The sequence below is a fragment of the Aulostomus chinensis genome, chromosome 23 (genome assembly GCF_037954235.1).
Source record: "Aulostomus chinensis isolate RoL2024-O1b breed Wild chromosome 23, RoL_Achi_v1.0, whole genome shotgun sequence".
NCBI lineage: Eukaryota > Metazoa > Chordata > Actinopteri > Syngnathiformes > Aulostomidae > Aulostomus > Aulostomus chinensis.
In genome coordinates, this window is record NC_141342.1 from 13,063,842 (window position 1) to 13,086,605 (window position 22,764).

Below are 22,764 nucleotides of genomic sequence, written 5' to 3' on the forward strand. Positions count from 1 at the left end.
GCTTCTTGGCAGATGAGCCTATAGAGAGGCTTTTATAGATATACACTGAAATTTGCACTATGGAAGGTTTTCTCATCAACCTATCGACATCCAGACATGTTCATTTTGCTTGTACTGCCTCATTTTCTCCAGTGGGCACATAAGTCATGAAAGTAAAAAACAGATAATTTGTTGTGAATGTAAATGTGCTTAAACTGTGTTTTACATTTTAGATTAATGCAGACTGGTACATGTTTGTGTGTCAGTCATAAAAGTGCAACGAGAGCTGAAATAATTTTTCATTTGGATGGCTGCAATAGTTATTAGAGCGGGTCAACCATTAACACAGGGTCGGTGGCTCTATTTCTCATGTTCCTCTGTGAAAATGGATCTTGAGGGAAAGGTAAATGGCTTCCAAAATTGCTAAATGATGTAATGGCTGAATGCATTTTCTTTTGTCTTTTTTTTTTTTGGTTGACATGCATCAGTATATGTTTTGGAAAGCTCAAATTTCAAGTGTTTAAAGCACAATTTCAGGTGTGTTCATTTATGACTAGGATTTTGAACGATTGCAGGGATTTGTTTTTACAGCATCCCTGCAATCGTTCGAGATCCTAAGAATACACAATCACACCTTAGGTTAGTTTTGTGCCGGAATTGTCCTTTAATTTGATATATGGTAAATAATAGAACATTTACATCAAAGCATTATGCAACAATTCCATTGTTAAAGGAACAGAAATGGTAGAGATGTGGAGAATTCCTTGAGTACCACCTTGGATTCTCAGAAACAAGCTCTATTGCTTTTTTTCTTTTTTTTTTACAAGAGGGTACATTATTTCTATGCTTTCGTCTCCTATTCTCATGAAAACGAAAAACAATGTATGCTTTCCATCTCCGTTTGTCTGTATTTCTCTAGCTGTTAGCATCAGATGGCGTCCAGCAGAGTATTCCGGTTTCTGTGATGATAACGGTGTTGGATGCCAACGACAACACGCCGACATTTGCAAATGTATCCTATAATGTCAACCTGTATACTGATATGATGCCTGGAGAAACAGTTTTGCAGGTACACTCACTGTCAAACACACACCAGCATTCGCTGCTAACAGTTGGAGTGTTAGTAATGGATATTAAAGTGGATATAAAACAAATATGATGTGTAAGAAAAGCAAATGTGAAAATACATCGTGATGCGTGACTATTTGTGTATCTGTTCTCAGCTCTCAGCCGTTGACTCTGATGAGGGTCCCAATGGTCAGGTCACCTACCGAATATTAGCTGGTGATCAGGGGCATTTTCTTATTGGCAACAGGTAACAAAATCACTCAAAATCCCATATTAGCAGTTACTGAAGTGTAATCTATTCAGAGAGATTGTTGAAATCAGTTGGTATCAGGTCTATTGGTGTACTTGCGAAATAACACTGCTTAGTGGTACGGACCAGTGTTTAGGATTTAGTGACATCATGTGAGTTATAACAGTCACACACTGGACTCAAACTTGCAAACCTCTGGCAGAGCAAGGGTGCTATAATGCACAGCTGCTGAACTATATAGAGAATAACCAGGCATGCTAAGATGCTAATGTCTGCTCATCAGCGATACATACAAAGGACAACTGTGGCCGAAAGGAGCAGAGCTAGTCTAGTTGTTCAGTCATTATGTGGCCATAAACTGTTGGACAGATGAGTAAATGAGACAGTGATTATGTCGGTGCAAAGATAACTAATTGAAAAGTAAAAAAAGAACTGATGGTGAGGTGTATGTATGTAAAAGCATGCACGTGTAGGCAAGTTTTCCCAGTAATGGTTGAATCTTTTCAAAAATGTTGACTTCTGTCACAATAACAGGTTTCACTTTAACAAATGAATAAATTGTTTTCCCAGCTCCGGGGTGATTTTTGTGGCACCGGGTGTGCAGCTCACTGTTGGGCGGAGTTACGCTTTGACTGTGGAAGCCATTGACAACGGGCCTGACCCCAATAAAAGGTAAAGGGCTTTTTCAGTTTTCTTTCCCCACCCTCAGGCCTGTGATTGATCCAGCTAGCTGTGAAGTGGGGGGGTGTCTTGCAAGTTAGGAAGTGTGCAGTTTAGGGACACATTTCTAACTAGTCAAACCCCGCTTCATATTTGATCAGCACTCTCTAGCTTCTGAGTTTTATCTGAATATCTCAAGCATGCCACATTACACTGGACAAACCTCATTTGCATAAAATAGAGGTCGAGTCATGATTATTCAAATTCAGATCCATCCAGCGCTCCATCAGTTTGATGTTTCGTATCCATAAAGCATCTGCCGTCAGACCACCATCTTTCCATAGAAAATGAATGAGATGTGTTCAGTGTGTCTGGCCCATTATTCTTCCTGTTTGTCTGTCAGGAGATAAAGCTTGAAAGGTAACCAGATTTCCAAAGCTTTAATACTTGTGTTCAGAAACCCCACAAAGCTCCTCCATCATTCCCTTTTTTGTTCCTTTTACCCTGCCATTTTTCTCATCTATTCACCATTTTCAGGTGAACCGTTTTCACTTTCAGAAAGATATTATGAATTACAGGGTTTTATTGGAAAATGGGAAGAAAGGACCGGCCTTAGAGAGGAAAATGGATTTTTTTCCCCTTTTTTTGGAGACGGAAAGGCAAAAAAAAGGAAAGGATGGCAAAACAAAAGGTAACAAGAGGGAGCTTCGTGACTATTTACCCCCATCTTGAAATAGGAACAGAAAATTATACTGTCTGCATTTCAGAAAAGACAATTTTGGCAAATGCAGGCACGTGTGGCATTTTGAATAAGTGCTATAGATGGTTAAAAGAAAGAAGACCCGTGGAACTGTTGCATTCAGTAATTGAGTTTGAAGGTGACATTTTGTTTCCCAGCGACCTCTTTTTTCTTGTCTCGTGTCCTCTGTCTCTCTTTCATGGATTAAAAGAGCCCACATCACTTTCACTGACTCTGTTTATTTTCAAAAATTGGATTATTTCATGCTGCTTGTTTTATTTTGTAAGCTTTGCATATTCATACGGTAGCCAGACAGAACTGAAATTTTAATCAAATCCAATATCTGACTCCAGTTCCGCCAAAGGAACACAGTCGATCTTCTGTAACACTCTGACGGAGCAGCGGTTGATGAAATTCTGTGCTGAGCAAAGAGTTTTATTCCTCGAGTGTTCTGAACTGCAGCACACTTCACTTGAGTCGAGGCACGGGGGAGTCGGTGGCAACATGCAATGCTCTTTTACAAGCTGTGGTCTAATTAACAGCCTTTGATGCGTGTTGTCCCCCCCCCCCCTCCCCTTTTTTCCCCCTTTTCCTTTCAGCCTTCTTGTTGCATATCATCTAATACTGACACAACATAAGGAAAACTGTGGAAGAGCATGTGAGAGATCATCACTTAAAAAGAAATACAAACTACACAGGCAGCTTAAACAACAAGCCAGTTGTTTGCTGATATTCTAAGCACATTTGTGGTCCAGTTCTGTGTGTTTCGCACTCAGGGAATAACTCAACAAAAGCTAAATTAACACAATGTCCTTCGAAAAAACAGCGAAGAAGCCAAGTTCCTTTTCATTAAACAAGAAATGAGGAACAAAACCACATTTAGCTGCAGACACACTAGAACATTTAATTAGGGATTTTCAACAAGAACTCCCTTGTTAAGCTGTTAGTTTTATAACCTCATATAGAATGAGCAGGTCAGTGGGGAACATATTCTTTTTCCTCATTGCATCAAAACACTGGAAGAAGTCGCCTCACTAACAGATGTTTGATATACAGTAGTTGGCAGCGGTTAATAGTGGAGATTTCGGTTCTGCTTGTTCCTGATCAAAATAAAATCAGATTAGATGGACATCTGTAGAAACAGCCTCTTTTACCGAGTTTGAACTAACTCTTTTTGACAAATGCAACCTCATTTACTGACTTTGACTGCTATTAAAAGGTGCACTCAGACAAAATGAAGCCTATAGTCTTAGAAAAAACACATCAACTCTTCCCCCGCCAGCCAATAAGAAACTCATTTTCAGACAAAAAGAGAGAAAAATGCCCTTTTGCACAATGTTGATTTTATACTTGTTTTAATTGTGTTTTTAATCCCACTTCCATATGGTTAGTTTCACTTAATTATTGTTTTATTAATAGTAATTCACTTGGTGCAGAACCATCACTAGCCGCCTGCTGCTTCCAACCGTTTCCAGGGCTGCTTCTTCAATTTTTTTTTCCTTCAGAGGGGACTGCAAAATATATCAAGCACTTATTCAACACTCCATCTTTTTCTGAACAATCTTCGATACTTGTTGCGCTTTGCTCACCAAAATCTAGTAAAAAGAATTAACGGCAAACATTCAACATTTAAAACTGCAAATACCTGAGATATATTGAAACCCCTGGACTCTTTCAACACAAACAGAGTGATAGAATTATTTGAACAATAATCACAGAAGTATTTGGGAAATGCTGATGCGCAGGAAGAACCATTAAAAGTATAAACTACAAACAAGAGTTTTCTGTCTAAAGTTTTCTTTTAAAAGAACAGCTTCAAAATAGCTTGAAATCCTCGGCAACTTCACCTGACATAAACCCTGACCCTGGGGGTTGAGTGAGCCTGTGGTGACTTATGAGTTTTTGCGTACAGAACAGCTGATCTCAGTTCACTCGCTCCCTCTCAGATCAAATGTTCAGAGACACGGATGTGAGCTCACAGTCGGATCCGTTTGTGTCAAGATTGTGTGATATGCGAGGGAAAAAAATCTGCTGCACTAAGAAATAAATGACAAAAGTGGCATATTTAGATCATCCTTGAGTAACAAACTAGCATCCAAAACCCAGAAATAAAGTAGCTTTCTGGAAAACCCCTCAGGCCATCTCAACTTGTAGGTACCGTACCTTATAAATTGCAAAGAGGTCAAATATTCAGTGGCTAAACTGTAGGTGTTTCAGTCATAGAATTACACCGGGAGTCGTTTTAAAAAATGATGACACCACGAACCGGTTAAAAACTCCGATACCGACTACTTTTTGACACCGAAAAAATTCCATCACTGGCAAAATAGTTTGAAATAAAGTTTGATTGCATGTTAAAATATGTAAGCCTTCATTAGATTCATTCTCCCCCTTTGACTGCAAAGTTTCACAAATTAAACTTGCACTGCTGAAGGACTATTATTTATCTGATTACCAAGCTGAGCCTTTCAGTCTGTTCCAATTCGGGTACAGTTCAAGGATACAAGAGTAATTAAAATCTTAATGGAAACAGGTAATAAGTGGCTCAACTTATCTTTGAAAACATGGTGAAATACAATCACTAAGAATGGCTAGTTTGAAGAGATAAAGATTCCAAGATTGTGCTCCCGTGACCTCGACTTTATCCCAAACTGAATGGATGTGAGCAGTAAGTAATGGGGGTATTCAGGGCATCTCTTCATGCTGCACCTTTTTACATAAGCTAGCGCCGAGCAACTCAACTCAGACACTGAGAGGACTGCATGGCCCAAAATCTGATTTCTTGCGGTATTCCATCACATAAACAGCTAGTCAGTCTATCGAGAAAGTTTTTATTTGTGCCGGTAGGCAAAAGTCTATGACTTAATGTGACTTTGTAAGCTGTTGTTTTGAGAGTAGCGGTTTAGGTCTGAAGCTTAAAGAAGCAAGTTTTCTCTCAGAGAGTTGCTGGTTCTATCCCCAGGATGTTAGGAGGGATTTGGGCTGACTAAATAAAGGTTAGTTATAGGATTCCAAATCAAGGAAGAAAATATTAAGACTTAATAATAATAATAATAAAAAATGGAAGAACAAACTTTTGAGTTGTCTTGATCTCAGTAGACTTCTCTCTCCAGGGATATTTCTCAGTCATGAGCTATGTGGCTGCCAAATCAATATCGAGGGTGAACCACTGGAGATTGAGGCGATCTCTGTGATTGGTTGGAAGATTGTCCTCACATTTCCCCAGACTTCTGTTTATCTCCACTGGAAACATAACCCACACTCCAAATCAATATCTATCTCTCTTCTTCCTGATTTGTTATAGGTCTGGACCCAAAATGAGCCGCGTGTCCTCTTTCTGGTGGGCACCAACATGACATGAGTGACAACTTTTCTAAAAAAGATTTGGATCTGAGCTTTTGAACACTGAATTTTGCAGTATATGGAAAATCCCAGTGGATTTTGCTCTAAAATATTCATATAGAATATGGAAAAGGGCTATAAAATGTGATAAAAAGAGCCATGTCCCATCTTTCCAATCTTGGACTAATAGCTGGTACTGTTTTGAACTCCCTTGGTCACTTGATATGCAATTGAAAAAAGAAAATGATGAATTGTGAAGTGTATGTATGAAAATAGTAATCCTAATAACAATAATTTTGAAATGAAATATTCCTGTACCATAGTAGTGTTGCAATGGCAGAGAAAAGCTGCCTATCGACCAGTTAATGCAGTGACTTTAAGCCAGCATCACTATTCAGCACAGAAATGCAGTTTATTCAACAGAGCCTTGATCCTCAGCCAAAACCAGTAACTTCCATTCCAAGGATGTGGTAGACAAGCATCTTACCTACACCCATGGCATAACCAGCATGTCCACAGTAGCTGCAGTTTAAGTTAGATACATACACTGGTTGCACGGGAACTATTGCTCTACCGTCAGATGTGCTTTTTTTTTAGACGTTCAGTGCAGATCTGCGTGAAAGTACAGGGCTGTTGTCATCAGCTATATTGATTAAAATTAAGCGCATCTTGTTTGTCAGATGTGTGTGTGACAAACGAGTGACAAATAAAGCTAAAAAGCACCCTGGGTGTCGTTGGCATAAGAAGAGAAATGTGACGCTGAGAGTTCAGAGAATTCTAAACAAGACAAGAGAGTGGGCGATACAGTCAGTGACAAAGCCATTTTCCTAATACATTTAACTAACCCAATTTTCTTAAAGATCAAGAGGACCGAAATGCAAATGCAACTCCTTTGTACTCAAATAACAAATTTTTTTCTGCCTCTACAAACATTTGATCAGCAGATAAATGCAGATATGTAGCCTACACAATCTGTGGGTTTTAAAAGAAAGAATTGTGAAAATTCATTTGTGGAAAGAGTGTTTTAGGATGGTAGCTGAAGGAGAAATAGACCCTCGCTGCAGCAGAAACCCCTCTGGAATAATCCCCTTCCCTCAGTTGGTTCTCATCAGTAATGCCATCTGAATTGTTTTAATAGAACAATTGCCTTCACTGTTGCTGGCAGCTTAGTTTTCTGGCTTTTGTCTATTTACTTATTTATTGTTGTGAACGTAAACAAATTTTGTGGACTATTGTTCAGACCTGAGGTTCTTTGGCTTTTTCAGTTCTTGATCCCATTTGAGTGGAGTTAATCTCTCCCTTCTGTCCCTGTTGGAACCCGGCATTCTTGCCAAGTAGGAACACAAACAAATTCCCCTGCAGTTTCTTGCCATGACATTTGGAATGAGTAAAACCAAATATTTCCCATGTCATCTGGGGGAAAACCAAGGAAATTGGAGCTATCTGGATCAGGGATCTAAGCCAGTGAATGTGAGGACTGATAAATTTGACAGAAATCGCCACTTTTCTGCGTGTTGCTGTCCAGCCATGTGTGTAAATATGCAGGTCACAATGGGGGCTGTGTGTCTGGGCACCTGTTGAGTGAACACGCCCTACAACAACATACTGGTAGGAAAGAGGGGATGTAAATTGCGGCCTTTGGCATAAGAAGAGGAACTCCAGTGACATTTGCTATTCACTCAAAAATCCAACTTCTGTTCCTTTGCAGTGAGCAGTCATGCCCGTCAAATATAAAAGCAGCAGAGAGAAAAGAAAAGGAGAAGTGGTGACGCTCCCTAAATTTGCTGGTTAGGGCTTTTGTCAAAGGTTGGCTGCCCAGGAACGCCCCCATTTTCTTACACCTATGCAGCAGGTCAGCGGTGATGTGTAATCAGTCTTGCAGTAGGTGACACAGAAGTAAGCTAGATATAATCCAAGATGCAAATAATGGGAATTTTAGACTAAGGTGCATGTAAATGTAAACATAAATTATATATGCTGTGCTTGCTAGGCATGAAGTTGGTTTTTTTTCTGCATCACATCATGATGCGTATGGTATCGTGTGGTCCTTCCCAATAACCACCCCTCGTTCAGAGTGGCGAGCGTTTCATGCCACTCATTTTCCCATGCAAATTGCGCTCTTGACTCCATAAACTCAATTTCTCTACCATTTGGATTATTTCCACAGTTATTATTGTCATTGCATTCATATAGCAATATTATGTCAGACAATTTACCGGAGAATCAAAAACTCTGCTACAGGTAATTACATATTTGCGGAATGAAAACTTTACACAATGGTATGGCTGTTCAGGGCTGGAAAATAAGCTGCTCTGTCAGCTAGAGGTCATTATGGAGACAAGTGGTTTTGGAACAAGTGTTATGTTGATTAAAAAGTGTCAGCGAATTCACGTTTTACCGAACACCCAAAGCTGTTAATCAGAGGCAAAGTATGTCATTAAGATTTCATTTTACGTGGTGAAATAACCTGTCAGATCCTACTGTCGGTGCCATCGTCTCAAATTAGAAATACAACTTTATTTCCTTTTCTCTTCCTTAATTCCTTTTAAGTGTATTTTCTCTTCTCCTACAAAAGCCTTATTTCTGTAATTCCCCTTGAAGAATTTAATCACATTTCCTTACCTGTCGACCAATTTCTCAATCCTCTTACCCTCACGGTTGGTTTAGGTGTAGCCTTGTTATATAACTAAGCTAATCACTATATTGAAAACCTATTTTAGTGCTAAACTTTAAGTAATAGCTGATATTTTAAAGGTCTTCAAATATGCCATGCAGGATAAAAGTGTTCGGAACACAGCAGAATGAAGGAGGGCAAAGGGGTTTCAAAACTTTTCAAATCAACGATAAATGATTTCTTGCAGCAAAATGACAACAGACATGATGGTACGTTTGTTAAAATACGCAAGAGAATTGTTATCCTACCAAAAAAAAAAAAGCCCCAAAACATTTATTTTAGCCCTCTTGTAGTCTCTGTCTTCCCACTCAACTTTTGCTGACTGAAAGCTTTTATCGATTTAACAGGATATCAAGTGCAAAGAAACAAAGACTGATCTGCTACTTTGAACTTAAATGATAGTCCACTCACCCTCCCTGACACTACTTTTTCACCTAGCATTCTTTGGCGCTACCCTCAAGCCCTCCTCTTCCTCTTCTCATCCTTCTCTTAACATCCCTCCGCTGCTGCTCCTCTTTTATCTGTTCCTCTTTTACAGCCCATTTCTCCATTTGTTTGTGGACTCTCTGTCTTTCCTATCTGCTTTATCCAATTCTCTCTTTCTCTCTCAAGGTCATCCATTACAACCGTCTATATTGAGGTTCTGCCACCAAACAACCAGAGCCCTCCTCGTTTTCCCCGGCAACAGTATAACCTGGAGATCAGTGAAGCTATGAGGACCGGAGCCACATTGCTTAATCTGCAGGTACACACACACACACACACACACACACACAAACTTGTATTTTATACAGCTATGAGGCTGGAATATCATGTAAAAAAAATAAATGTTTGTTTTGCACATCTGTGTTTCTGAATTAAGGCAGTGGATCGGGAAAAGGACCTCATATCCTACAAAATCCACAGCGGAGACCCTCATGCACAGTTCCTACTGCAGCAGAAGTACGTGTCAGCACTCACCTTCTCACCCAGTTTCCATCACATTACATTGGCATTGATTAATTTCTGGGCAAATTGTTCAGCTATTTGTTGCACCTTCCTCAAACAAATCTTTTGCGATTGAAGGACTTTTAACAGTGTGAGAGATTCATACTCCTTATATTTTTGGGTCAGTAATTAAAGTTTAGCAAAGGAAATACCCTAAAAATATTGGTGTGTTAAATTATCAAGCAACTGTCAAGCAAGATTTAAGGAAACTCAAATTAAGACTTGATTTTCGGGCTGGGTTTATAACAATGTTATGAGTAGGCTCAGGGTTCAAAGTTAAGCTTCGGCATTTAGCTGTGATGGTTAGGGTCAGGGCAAGGGTATGCATTATGTCCCACAAATACATAAGTACAGTGGTGTGTGTGTGTGCGCGCGCAGGCTCCACCAAGGTCTTCACCTAGACACAGTCACACAGGCTCTCATATGCACACACATTGATACAGAGTCTGGGGGGCTTCTGCTGTATTTATTCATTTATTTCTCATTAAAAATGCATTTTGCTGCTAGGGAAAGATCCCATCTACATTTCTAGAGGGGTGAAAGATAGGAAGTGATGGGGAAGAATTCATGGAATGTGTAAGTGAAAGGAGAGGAAAATAAAAGATTGTAACAAAGAAAAAAAGGAGTGACTACCGAAGAGGGCACAGAGGACTGAAAGAGCCAGGAAGAAAACAATGAGCATGAGGATTTAAAACAGAAGGAAAGAAGACGACTAATACAGAAAAATGATAAAATGAGCAAATTAAATAGGGTTTATATTTGCATTCTACAAATATTTAATGGGCTCCGTCTGACATTGTAATTACTGTGCCAAATTCTTCCAGAGCTTCGGCTGCACTCCTGCATTACGGCACAATAAGGACAAGCTGAGTTGGTAAAGAACAGAGTGCTTTTTCATTACATTTATGCAGAGTTCAGTTAAATGCTGCACCAGGACAGAACCCAACCCAAAAGGATGTTTGTACTGGCCTGTTTTACAAGATGACAGATGTGAGTGTAATGCACTAATTGGCCTGGATATTACTGTGGCATAGAAACAAAAGCCCAATCATAAGGACAGAATCGGGCTCGAGCAAGAGATGAGCGCCAATAATGTTTATCAGTTTTAGTTTTAATGAATATGAATTGTCTTGGCTTTATTTTGAACAATAGGATATACTATGTTTTCTCCAAAGCTGATGTATGGTTTGATCAAAGTAAGAATGTGAAGTAAACGATGGAAAAGTTGTGTAAATTACAAAATAAGACTACTTATGGGCACATTTGCATTCAGAGACTTTAATTATCATTAACGCCCTTTTGCATTCTATCAAATGTTTTATAACAGCTTAATTTTCCGAAAATGTTAGACCTCCAAATCTAGTTGATAACTCTAATTTATGCAAAGGTATTAATCTCCCAGAGGTTCACAACAAGTTTAACTGAGAGTTTGTATCAAAGTTTTAGAGGTATTTTTCAGGGATCAACAGGGTTAATAACATCCAGCTTCACTGCAACAATGAAAGTAAACGAAGCTTTCAAAGTTCATCCAAACAATCCCCACAGTCTTTCAACTTTTGTTGATGTCCAGACTGTTACTGCATGCTGTGAAGCATTATATGTCCAATATTTCACCATAGGAAGTTATATATTTCATCATCTCCATGGCCGGAAAAACATCATTAAAGAAGACCGAAGACTATTATACCTCAACAAGCATCAGTGTTTTCTTTTAGAAAAAGCGCAGAAAAACCCAAGTGCCCACGAGGATGCTTCCCTTCACCATCAAAAGGCTCTTGGAGGAACAACATGACAGGAGGAGGTCTGGTAGACCTGAAGCCACAACACAATCACAAGACGAGTTTCTGTGAATCAGCAGCTGACAGGCGGCTGACAGCAGGTTAACAGTCTAACAGTGTATATCTGTTTCAACACTGAAGAGTTTGAGCTGCAGGTTTGAAAGGTCACATTTCCTTCAGAAAAACTTTGCTCCGATTGCAAAAACTGGAGGCCCCCCAAAAAAAGAGTAGGCTGAGAAATTTAATTACACAAATTGAAAATAAATAAATAATATTTGACAGGTATCTTTTTCTTGGTTTGAAAAGAAGACTTTTCTCTGACTACTTCTGTAAACACGCAAATATTCATGCATAAAGCACTGCTTCACGCGCACGCACACACACACACACACACACACATACACACACACACACTCTCTCTCTCTCTCAATATCAGGAAAAAATACACATTTCAAATAGTTTCTAAATTCATGAAAGTAGATTAAGTGAAAAACATTTCAATCATTATGTAAATTTTCACTTGGAAACTAAAAGTGTAATTAATCAAACCCAACATCAAAGATTTCTTCTGGCTTGGACTGGTCGGAAGCCTCAGACAGGCTGCACTGAATCTGTCTGCTCGAGTACATTTTTACCTCTCAGTCATGGTTTACCTGTAAATTAGAATAAATTCAGCTTCAGTCAGTATTTTTCTTACGATTCTGTTGAATCAATGGGTAATCTATATGATATGACAGTCGTATCACTCGTGTTCCACGCTTGTCGATAAAGGTTGTTTTGTGTTGTACGTTCACTTGTCTCTAATTTGATTATGTTAACGACAGCTAAAGTGTCACGCACTGCGAAAGAATATTAATCTGTATTCATGCTGTTTGTGATAACATCCAAGCATTTTCTGTCTCTTTTGCCAAAGAATTTTTAATGACACATAATTGTCTGAGCCATTACAGCAACAGCACTCACGAGAACGCTCCTTAATATCAGAGTGGGGTGAGATGGTGGATACTGTTGAGACACCATCTGCATCACCACAGTTCCCATAATCACAGTTTAAAAAAAAAAAAATCGGATATAAGAGCTTTTTTATGCTCATCAGTTTTCGCACCTGTCTGCAACTTTATCTCACAAGTTGTGCGTGTGAGGACAAATAAACATTCCCAGAAACTAGAGTCAGCACTGACACTAGTGACTCCATCACTGACGAGTGGCTGGGATTGATCAGCCTGACTCAGCTCATACTTGAACCAAAGTCGTACACTGCATTGATCAATTTTCACATTTTTGTTTCCAGTTCCAGGATTAATCTTTTTTCTTTTCTTTTTTTTCTGTGTGTGTTCTCTCTCCAGTTCAGGGTATTTGGTTCTGGACAGACCTCTTGACAGGGAGTCTCTGGACTATTATACGCTGATGGTCACAGCCTCAGACGAGCACCCACGCGGGGTAAGAAATTCATTCGACCTACAGAGATGAACGGTTGTCATTAGCTACTTATGTTCTGTCACTGCATTTAATTAAGAGGTTGCTTGGAGAGAAATTCACAAACTCTGTAATGGTCGAGGCAGATGGCCGCCCCATAGGGCCTTCTTAACGTTTCCGCCTGTTGCCGTTATCGCAGATTTGCCTTTTCATTGGGAATTGTTGAGTGTAAACTGATTCATAATAATATAATTTGGACAATTGGGCGGGCTGGATTAAAAAGCCCAACGGGCTGTATGTGGCCCGCAGGCTATAGTTTGCCCATCTCTGTTCTAGACCAACTCTACTTGTTAGATGTTGTGGGATAATGTTATTTGTGATTTGATGCCATACCAATAAAATTGACTTGACTTTGGCTTTTTGTGAAAAGGGACATACTGTATTGTAAGGAAATTTGTGAAGATGCTTCAGACCGCATCGAGGAGGCCAACGAGCGAAAGAGGGCTAAGTACCAGGAGCTGGTGGAGGAGTGTCGGCGCAATGGGTGGCCAGCGAGATGTGAGCCCATTGAGGTGGGATGCAGAGGGTTTGCAGGCCAGTCCCTCTGCAGGGTTTACAACATGCTGGTCATCACGGGGGCCAGTAAGCGAAGGGCCATCAGGGAGGCCACGGAGGCAGCAGAGGTTGCCTCACGTTGGCTGTGGATCAGGAGAGGAGATCCGTGGGTAGGGTAGCGCTACCTGGACACAAGTTGGGGGATTGATCATCCCCGGCTGGGTCACCTGGGTGAGAGTGTGTGATGTTGTGTGACCCGAAACACTCAATGAGCCCAGGAAACATCACTGATGATGTGTCCAGGTTGCATCACTAGTTGATGTATGTCACAAGCTCATTCATGTATCAATATGCTTGATGAAAAAAAAATAAGATAAAAATAAAAATCTATTTATAACAATGAGCGCTGAACAAATATTTACACCCATAGATGGAAGCAAAGTTCTAGATGAAGCAAGTGAAAAAGTATATAATTAATTTCTACATTAATTAGTATTTAGTATGAACTGGTCTTCTGGGTATTTCATTTGTTTTTTTCCCAGCATGTTAACAATGCATGCATCCCAACATTCTTAGTTACTGCTAATTTTCAGTGCTTGTCCCTGGAAGGTCCTTACAAATAACATTTTGTGCTTTTTAAGGTTTGGTATGTTCACAACTCTTAGCAAAATAATCATTGATATAATTGTGATACTGTGAGTGTTTATAAAGCTTAGTACGTTGAGTCTGTTGCCAGTTCATAGTTGTGCATGGGGCCAGTGCAGACTCAATATCATAGGCAACCCAAGTGCCCTTCACCACTGTGAGCTTGCTGGTGTGGCTGCGTGTATACCCCTCAGCTAGCAGGCTGGTTAGTGACTCTTGGGTTGAGTTGCTTTGTTTACTTCAATCAATTGCAGTTAAAATGTTAATCCTTTTGATGGAGCAATAACATTTAATAATCTAGCTTTAACTAAAAAAAAAAAGCAAAAACATGGAATGGAAATGAGCTTGTGCTAATGTAATGTAATTGTTAGCTGCAGCTTGCATTTCCACTGCAAGAATTTGCATTTCTAGAGTTTCAGGGTTTTCTCTAGTTTACGATGTTGTTGAATATGAGAAGTCACATTTCTCAGAGTTTTGCCAGCTCCCAACTCGGCGATGTAATGGTTTAATTCATGCCGTTTTCTGTCCCACCATAATGTTAATTCTACTCACCCATTACAGAAGTTTTCACATGGGAGATCAACTTTCAGTAGTAACAACTGAACTATAATGTGAGAGCAGGAGGGAACAGGTTGCGTGACGAAGGGCTGATGCTTAATGAGTCCTACCAGACGTTGAATAGGAGTGAACGTGTAAATGGAGATCGATGTAAAACTTAGTTAAAAAGGGTGCATGACGTAGTTATATGTAAACAGCCATTCGATAAAGCTGCGAAGATACACTCTGATAACACAAAGAAGTATAAATGCATACTGGCTGGAAAAAAAAAATTGTATGTGTTACCCTGAAGTAAGAGCTAATTTGCAGCCTTGTGTGTCCCATCCTCACTCTATCTCACCGAATCGATCACAGGTCACCAGAGCCAAAGCCGACCTTTTTTTTTTCAAATCAATTGAAAACATTGGAGTCCTCCTCTTCTCTTCATCTACCTTTTAATCCGGCTCTAGAACTTTGCCTCCTTCCTTCCTCTGAAGGATCTGAACTAACCCCTCCCCCGCATGTCGATTAAAACAAAAGGTAACGTTCAAGGTCCCTCAGAGGAGAGAAAATGCTGTTTGAATACACCAACCTATTGCACACAATATGGAAGGAGAGAACAAGTGGGAGGAAGTTGGAAAGAGTCTGTTAACAATTGTGCTGTGTGTGCATCCACAGTCCTTTAAGGGAGTCTTGACGCATACACACACACACACACACACACACACACGGGTCTTTGACAATTAGTGTATTATCTTTGTACCCCAAAGGTGTTGAAGTCACACCTTAAGTTGTTGGGACATATTTTTCTGCTTGGCACACTATTATATTTTGAATGAGAGGACAACTGTGAATAGAAGGGGAGAAAAGGTGTAAAGATGGAGAGAAAGGAAAGGCAGTGAATGGTGCGAGCTTCAGAAAGAGAATGAAAAAAAGAAAGAAAGGGAAAAGGGGGAAGATTGGGGTGCAGTTACTTTCTCCAGGCCCATTAATCAGCATCACTCTAAAGGCCCTGGGTTGTCTTCATATGCGTGTGCACATTCACCACACACACTGAAACGTGTCCCCTATTATTAAATGTCCTGTTGTGAGAGTGTCAGACTACAAAGTGCCTAATTGGCTATTTGGCCACTGAATCCATCATGCTGCCACAAATTGAGGAACCTACAAGCTGGTGCAGTAAACTGGCCGCACTGTAGGGACACTGTGCATCATAGGATGCAATTTAAACTTTGGTGCATGACAGTGTGTTGTCAAACCCAATTTATTGTGGCGTGTCGCTGCATGGATAAATGATTTGGCTCAACCATTAAATATGGTGGGATAATAGCACTGAACTATTTGGAAAAAGGATCTAATTGCAATTATTTTTGACTGATTTTGCAGTTGCGATATTACTCACAATATTCCTGTGTCATTATTCACATTTTAGTAGAAAAAGCTATTGAAATGATAATGGTGTTGCTTTTGCAGGGATGTGTTAAAATGAAAAAAAAATGCTTTCTTGAGATATCTCTGCAATATCACTAGACATCATTTAGATTTGCATTTTGCCTCCCGTCACTTTCGACAAGTTCAAACTACTGTAGCTGCTGTTGTTCCATTTGTTCAGGTGAAGTATTTACAGAAGTGCGTACCTTTTTCTAATCGCGCTCTTCCCTTGGGGAAAAAAAAGCAGATTGATCCCCCTTCCGTAACGAGCAGAGGAGCTGCCCGTCTGTTTTTTCCTTTTTGATTCTGGTGCATCACATTCGACATCACAAATGTGCCACAAACATTACGGTAGAAAGTAACAGGGAGGGGCACTGAACAATGTTAGCGAGTCGCTTGAGCACAGACAGGTTCATTTTGTTGAGGTCTACCAAAAGTCACCAAAGTTAGAGTCGGGAGGGGGTGGCACAGTGGGGATTGAGGCATAGCTTATAAATAGCCCTGTATTTCCCAGGATCATTCGATCAGATCGAATGCCAATTGAATCTTTTCCCATCACAGACAAAACCAAACGTTTTCTTGTTCTGACCCAGTGGGGGGATGCTATTTGTAGGCCCCCAAATATACAGAAATGGTAACATCATCAAAGATATTATGGAATGTTGCTTCTTAATCATGGCATTGATGGGGGAGGGATACTCATATCACCATTGGATTCTCTACTATCCACATTTTTCTCAGCCTTTTCTTTCTTTTCTGTTCTATTTTTGCAATTAGAAACTCTATAAATATTCCAAGAAAACACGATATTCAGCTATCCAAAGATCTTTAGCACTGGTCTTGTTTGGTCCGCTACGTTCTTCGGAACTGTTTTCTCTCTCTCTCTCTTTCTCTGAGGATTCATTAGTGTCTAAGTCTACTTTGACTTTAGTTTGTTCATTATAAAGTTCCAAATAAGCCTCTTTACATTGTACAGTGTTGATGTGGGACTGGTCAGAGGATATCAGAGAGGGGGCAGTTAGTCTCAGCATCAATAGAGGACTCTGCTGGGCTCAGCTCGTGGGTTTGGAGTCTGTCTCGGGGCTGAATTGTAAGTGCTTTAAAAATTGGATTTCTCCCTTTGGAATGTTAATTATCATTGAGTATCTGCCTAGTTGTAATCTGTGTGTATCTGCTGGTGTTTTCCTGTGTTTGTGTAAAATATATTGAAAGAACTTTTGATGTAAACATTTCTGTTGGACCGTTTGCTCGAAAGGTTAAAGCTTTGATGCCTGAGTCTAAAAGACAATAGATGACATTTTTAGGGCTTAGATGTTAGAAAATGCTTCAGTGCATTCTTTTAGAGCATTTATCGCCATATTGAACCTTTTTTCACTTTCAAGCTCCGAGATGTTCACTTTTTATAATTTTACCTTTTTTTTCCCTCATCAGTCTTCTCAGTTGTACATTCAACCCTCTGAGTTAAATTGACTACAGTTTGGACTTGATGAACCTTGATGCTCATAAAGCTGTAAATTTGTGTAAAACCAGTAGGTGCCACTGTTAGTAATGTTTATTGAGGAGTGCTGAGTTGTTTTGCCAGACTCCAATTTGCCTATGTTGGCCTGAAACTATAATGCAGTATTTCTCTCATGTAGAAGCACATTTCTGTACTTCATGCATGAATATTTTCACAAGGCAGCAAACTTTGCCTCACTAATTCAACATTCATGTATGTACATATTGTCATTTACATTTATTTCGCTGCAAGTGAATGAGATACAATACAGCAAGCCAGCTGCAACCTTTCATTGAGAGAGTCAAAAGCCGGTTCTTGCTATCAGGATCCCGCTTCATTGGAGTTGAGGTGACCGGGGACTCCAAACTGAATGCATACATACATATACATACATACAGTCTTGTACTGACTCATCCTTGTTGTAGCTCCGCCCCCTCCGTCTCTCTGGGATGTGCCGCGGACTGCTTCCTCCATCACATACGGAGTTGTCTTTGGTGTCTTTTCACTTTATGGCATGGAGCAAAGCATGTGGATATAGTGTATGGGAGGATGGCGCTGTTCTCCCCAGTTTCCCTTCATCCCCAACAGGCACCTCCAGCCTACCAGAGGAGGTGTTGGCCAGGGAGCAAGAGAGCAGTACACACCCTCATCATGCTTCCCTCCAGCACACGCGGCCAATTGTACCTGTATGGATGCCCAACCAAGCTGGAGGCAACACAGGGGGCCAGCAGCCTCTGGGCTAACAGGCTTACCTGGGCAGCCAGCAGGGCACTCATTTGAAAAAAGAAAAGTGTGTGTGTGTGTGTGCGTGTGCGTGTGCGTGTTACCCAGCCTGCCTTTTCATTGTATCAGAGGCATCAGGCATGCAGATGAACTGCTTTGTCAACTGTGAGCTCTTAACCTCAAATTACTTGCATCAGTGTGTGCCCTGCCAACCTCAATAGAATGTTGTCACCTCTGTGATTGCCACTCTCACGCACACACAAACACACATACATGCATGCTCCATGTTTCCTCTTTTTATCCCACTGTTGTGAATCAGTTTGCCCTCTATCATTTCCCTCCTCGTCCTAGTTCCCCTCTCTAAAAGTCAAAACTTCAATGGCTGGCGCGCTCTCTCTCTCTCTCTCCCTCCCCCTCGCTCTCTCTCTCCCTCCCCCTCGCTCTCTCTCTCGTTCTCTCTCCTATTTCTTCCACTCTCATGAAAGTCAAATTAAGTAAGTGGTGACCTCCTACCAGTTTCTCCCACTGCTCTTTCTCCTCTTCCCTTGCTCGGTTACATTATTTATGCTCATTCTGTTTGTTATAAAAGACTTAAAAAATGAGTTAAGTTTAAATAGATCAAATGTAAATACATAAGACAGACGGGTGGTACGAGTGTTGTTGTTGTTTTTTGTCAAATAAGAATTTAATTAATTATATTCATTTTCAACCATGTGTGAGACTGGAGTGATTTAAAAAAAAAAAGAAAAAAAAAGGGGGGGGTGGATAGAAGTACTGAGATTTCTTTTTTACAGTACTTCACTGCTGCTTCCAGACGTGGGTCTAATTACTGGTACCACAGACTGCAGATGGTTCAGACATGATTTTCAAAGTAATACATTGCTTATTATTCAGTTTGTTTTGAGCCAATGTTCAATTACATGGTTTATAATCGGCATCAAATGTCCTGATTGTGTGTTTTTGCCACCAATTTATCTACTTTCTTATTCACCGCCATCTGACAGTTGATGGTGTTGCTGTTGCATGGTGAAACTTCTCTAAGATTTAGCACTCAAATCTCTCACAATATTGGCAGAAATTAAACTGACATTTTTTTGAAGCACCAAAGCAAAACAAATCAGAGGCTGCAAGCTGAATCTCGTAGCAACAAAGAAAAAGTTCAGTTAGCTACCAAGAATGACCGAAATCTGTCTCCTGCACCACTACTCATTAAATAATTTGTATCAATCACACACATTTTCACTTGCATATATCCATCAAAGTCTTTGTAAATGCCAGCTACACAACAACAGTAAAAAAATGATATCATGTTGGTGAAAGTTATCATCTATCAGTAGGGGATCATCTTGGAATACTGTCGAATATGATTATGTTGATGTTCAAGGTATTTGTGGTTGTTGAACGTCCTTCATCTCTGATCAACAATGACACGTGCACCTCAATCTGCAGGCTTGTGCATTTGTCAAATTATTGTCGGTATGATTTATTAGATATTGATTCATTGTTGTGGTCAGCATTTGGTATGTTTTTCAAATGCGTTAAAAGGGTTTAACTTGATGTAATTTTCCTTCACAAAGCCCAACTACGTACTTGTTATCACTGGCATTTTTTGCCTTGATGGAATTTCTTTGTGTTTTGCCTTCATTATGTACACCTGGATTTACAAAAGACAAATATCTCCTTTGTCATGGCGAGATGGGCTGGAAAGTAGAAAATGTTAAGTGTAGAGTGTGCAGTTGCAGCATGAGCACAAAGGGAGCAGCGCGTCAAGGCTGATGTTCATTATGTCAGCAAAAAAAATAGGTTCTTTAGTTTCTTACATACAAAAGAGCTGTTTAAATGAGGCATAGTAAAATACTGCTCAAAGCTGAAAAGTCAGTCACTAGGAACCTCTTAACTCTAAGTCAAACAAGTTTGATTGTTAGTTTTACAGTAAAACTATTTTTCTGAGCTGAGAAGAATATTAACTCAAGTGTATGTGTGTGTGTGTGTGTGTGTGTGTGTGTGTGTGTGTGTGTGTGTGTGTGTGTGTGTGTGTGTGTGTGTTCGTGGGTAGACCTCCACTGCGACAGTGAACATTGTGGTGACAGATGTTAATGACAATGACCCGCTGTTCGATTCCTCGCTGCCAGTGAACCTCACTGTCACTGAAGAGGAGGATCACGCCTACGTTGGTCAGGTCAAGGTAAGGAAAATCCACATGCCCTTACACACACATAAAAGATGCACGCGCGCACACACACACACACACACACACACACTGAAGAATTCTCATAAAACACCTATTTCTGAATTTTCTTTGAATTGTAATTGTAATCACCTGTTTTTTTTTAGTGCAGTGGAATCAGTCATATTCTTTTTTGTTGCATCAGCCCTTTTTTATGATAAATTGTCTCATTATATATGAATATATTTAAAGGAAATTCATCTCACATTGTCAATAATTTCAGACTCTGAATGATAAAGCTGGGTCAGGAATGAATTAAAAATAGCAGGCTAGACTATTGAAAGTGCTGCGTCACTTTTTTTTTAAATTGTGGCACTAACCATGTGATGTTTCCACCAACAAAGTCACAACCCCGTAAGACTGAACTGAAACTATGTATGCTGCTCATCTATATCTCAACAACAGCTCACGAAGCCTCTAATTAAATTTAGCTCTTATTGTCATTTACAATGGGTATCAGAGATCAACACAACACAGGAAACCTTGGTACTTTCAGAAGGACTGTGTTTTATAATAGGTAGAGGACTGTGCTCCTCTCTCTGGGTGCATATTTGCAGGCAAACAGGATACAAGGAGTCCAGACAGTTGCATTCAGTTGTTTGCCCTCTTGTAGTTTCATGAGGACTGTGTCCTTTGCTGATGCTTTCTAGTGAATCTAAAACGATGTCTGCTTTGGAATACATAGCTGTCTTCTTGAGGATCTCTGACACAGAAGAGTTGAGTTAAAAAGCACAGTTGACGAATACAATAGACTCCCTTTTGTTCTTGTTTATGAATTCAACTCAAAAGTACATCAAGTCCTCCATCTACATACCTTCCTTGTTTGATATATGTAAGTTCATCAAACAATTTGATTGCTAGAAAACATAATCAGCTGTTGGTTCCAACTTCTCGTTGACCACAACAGCCAGAAATTTTCCACGCAATTCTCTACCATGACATGGAAATTTCCATCCATTTATCCATTTTCTATACTGCTTATCCGTTAAGGGTCGATAGGGGCTGGAGCCTATCCCAGCTGCCTTCTGGCGTGAGGCGGGGTTCACCCTGGACAGGTCGCCAGTCCATCGCCAACACATAAAGACAGACAACCATTCACACTCACAGCCACGCCTACGGTCAATTTAGGGTCGCCTCTTCACCTAACTTACATGTCTTATACGTCCCCCCCCCACCGCACACACACACAGATTGCAGGCTAGTGGTGGGAGGCAACCGATTAAAGAATTTTCAACTAAAATTTTCGACCTCAAAACGATTGCTGTAGCATCACTGTCTATTTACCTACGCAGCCAGTTGAGGACTGGACTTATGCACAAAGACAACATGGATTTCCTTGTTAGAAAGAAGTATCAGTTTTCATTATTTCATTAAAATTTCATGCTGGGAAAAAAAACAGAATCTGTCCCATAAAATGTGTGAATAAAAGAAGAATAAAAATGTTTCCTGTGCATAATATCATCTGGGCTCTGCACTATAGAATGCATTTTCACCTGACTCAGCACCTTCGTCTTCCACTCACTACAAAGACTCATGGACTAGTTTCTAACCCAATCACTGACTCATGCATTCCCCAGACAGGGGTCATGGCTAAATCTGACACTTTAATAAGCTCTGATCTTTAAAGATGCTTCCTTGGTTGCAATGCTTTCCTGGATTTGCTCCAAGCTTCCAAGCTTAATTCATTGCCTTTATACTCTAGTGTCAGGGGTCTTTGATCAGTCTGACTCTTTGCTAGGTTCTAAATGTTAATCATGGTTCTCTACTTGAACTCTACCACTACTTCTGAGACAAATACGAGACAAATATATGGCACCTTCCGTACCCTTGTCTGGGATTTTGAACAAGTCTTACTTTTAACCTGCGAGTGTGGTTTCCTTTCTGATTTGGGCTATTGGGCACAATTCCAAACTCCTAAATCCACCCTTATCCTTCAAGAGGACATTTATTTTGAAGCATTTGCTTGAAAGTATCCTAGTCCTGATCTTTTGGCCTTTCATGGACCCATAATCCAAACAAGACAGTATGATCTCTCAGTGTTAGGTGCAAGGTACAGACCTAACTCCAAACCTAGGTCTGTTCTGCCAGTGTTAAACATATTTCCAGAGGATGAAGCTGACCTTGGTTTGCCGGTGCTGGGAAGGTAGACAGAGATTGAAAAAGGGAAGGAAGTGAGACATGAAAGGGTGGCAGGGAGAGAGAGTGGGGAGAAGTGGAAAAAGATAAAAGAGACATATGACAAAGCAGCTGCATCG

At 40.1% G+C, this 22,764-nt stretch overlaps 1 protein-coding gene across 1 annotated transcript in view; it reads left to right on the plus strand.

Moving 5' to 3' along the window:
- LOC147239653 (protocadherin-15-like) overlaps window positions 1-22,764 on the plus strand; it is a 171,626-nt gene that overhangs the window by 77,838 nt on the left and 71,024 nt on the right. Inside the window, exons 14-20 of the mRNA XM_086194725.1 lie at window positions 899-1,048; window positions 1,203-1,294; window positions 1,868-1,969; window positions 9,325-9,457; window positions 9,575-9,654; window positions 12,824-12,917; window positions 20,339-20,467. Of these exons, the coding sequence (XP_086050851.1) occupies window positions 899-1,048; window positions 1,203-1,294; window positions 1,868-1,969; window positions 9,325-9,457; window positions 9,575-9,654; window positions 12,824-12,917; window positions 20,339-20,467 (780 nt within the window). The remainder of the gene's footprint in view (window positions 1-898; window positions 1,049-1,202; window positions 1,295-1,867; window positions 1,970-9,324; window positions 9,458-9,574; window positions 9,655-12,823; window positions 12,918-20,338; window positions 20,468-22,764) is intronic.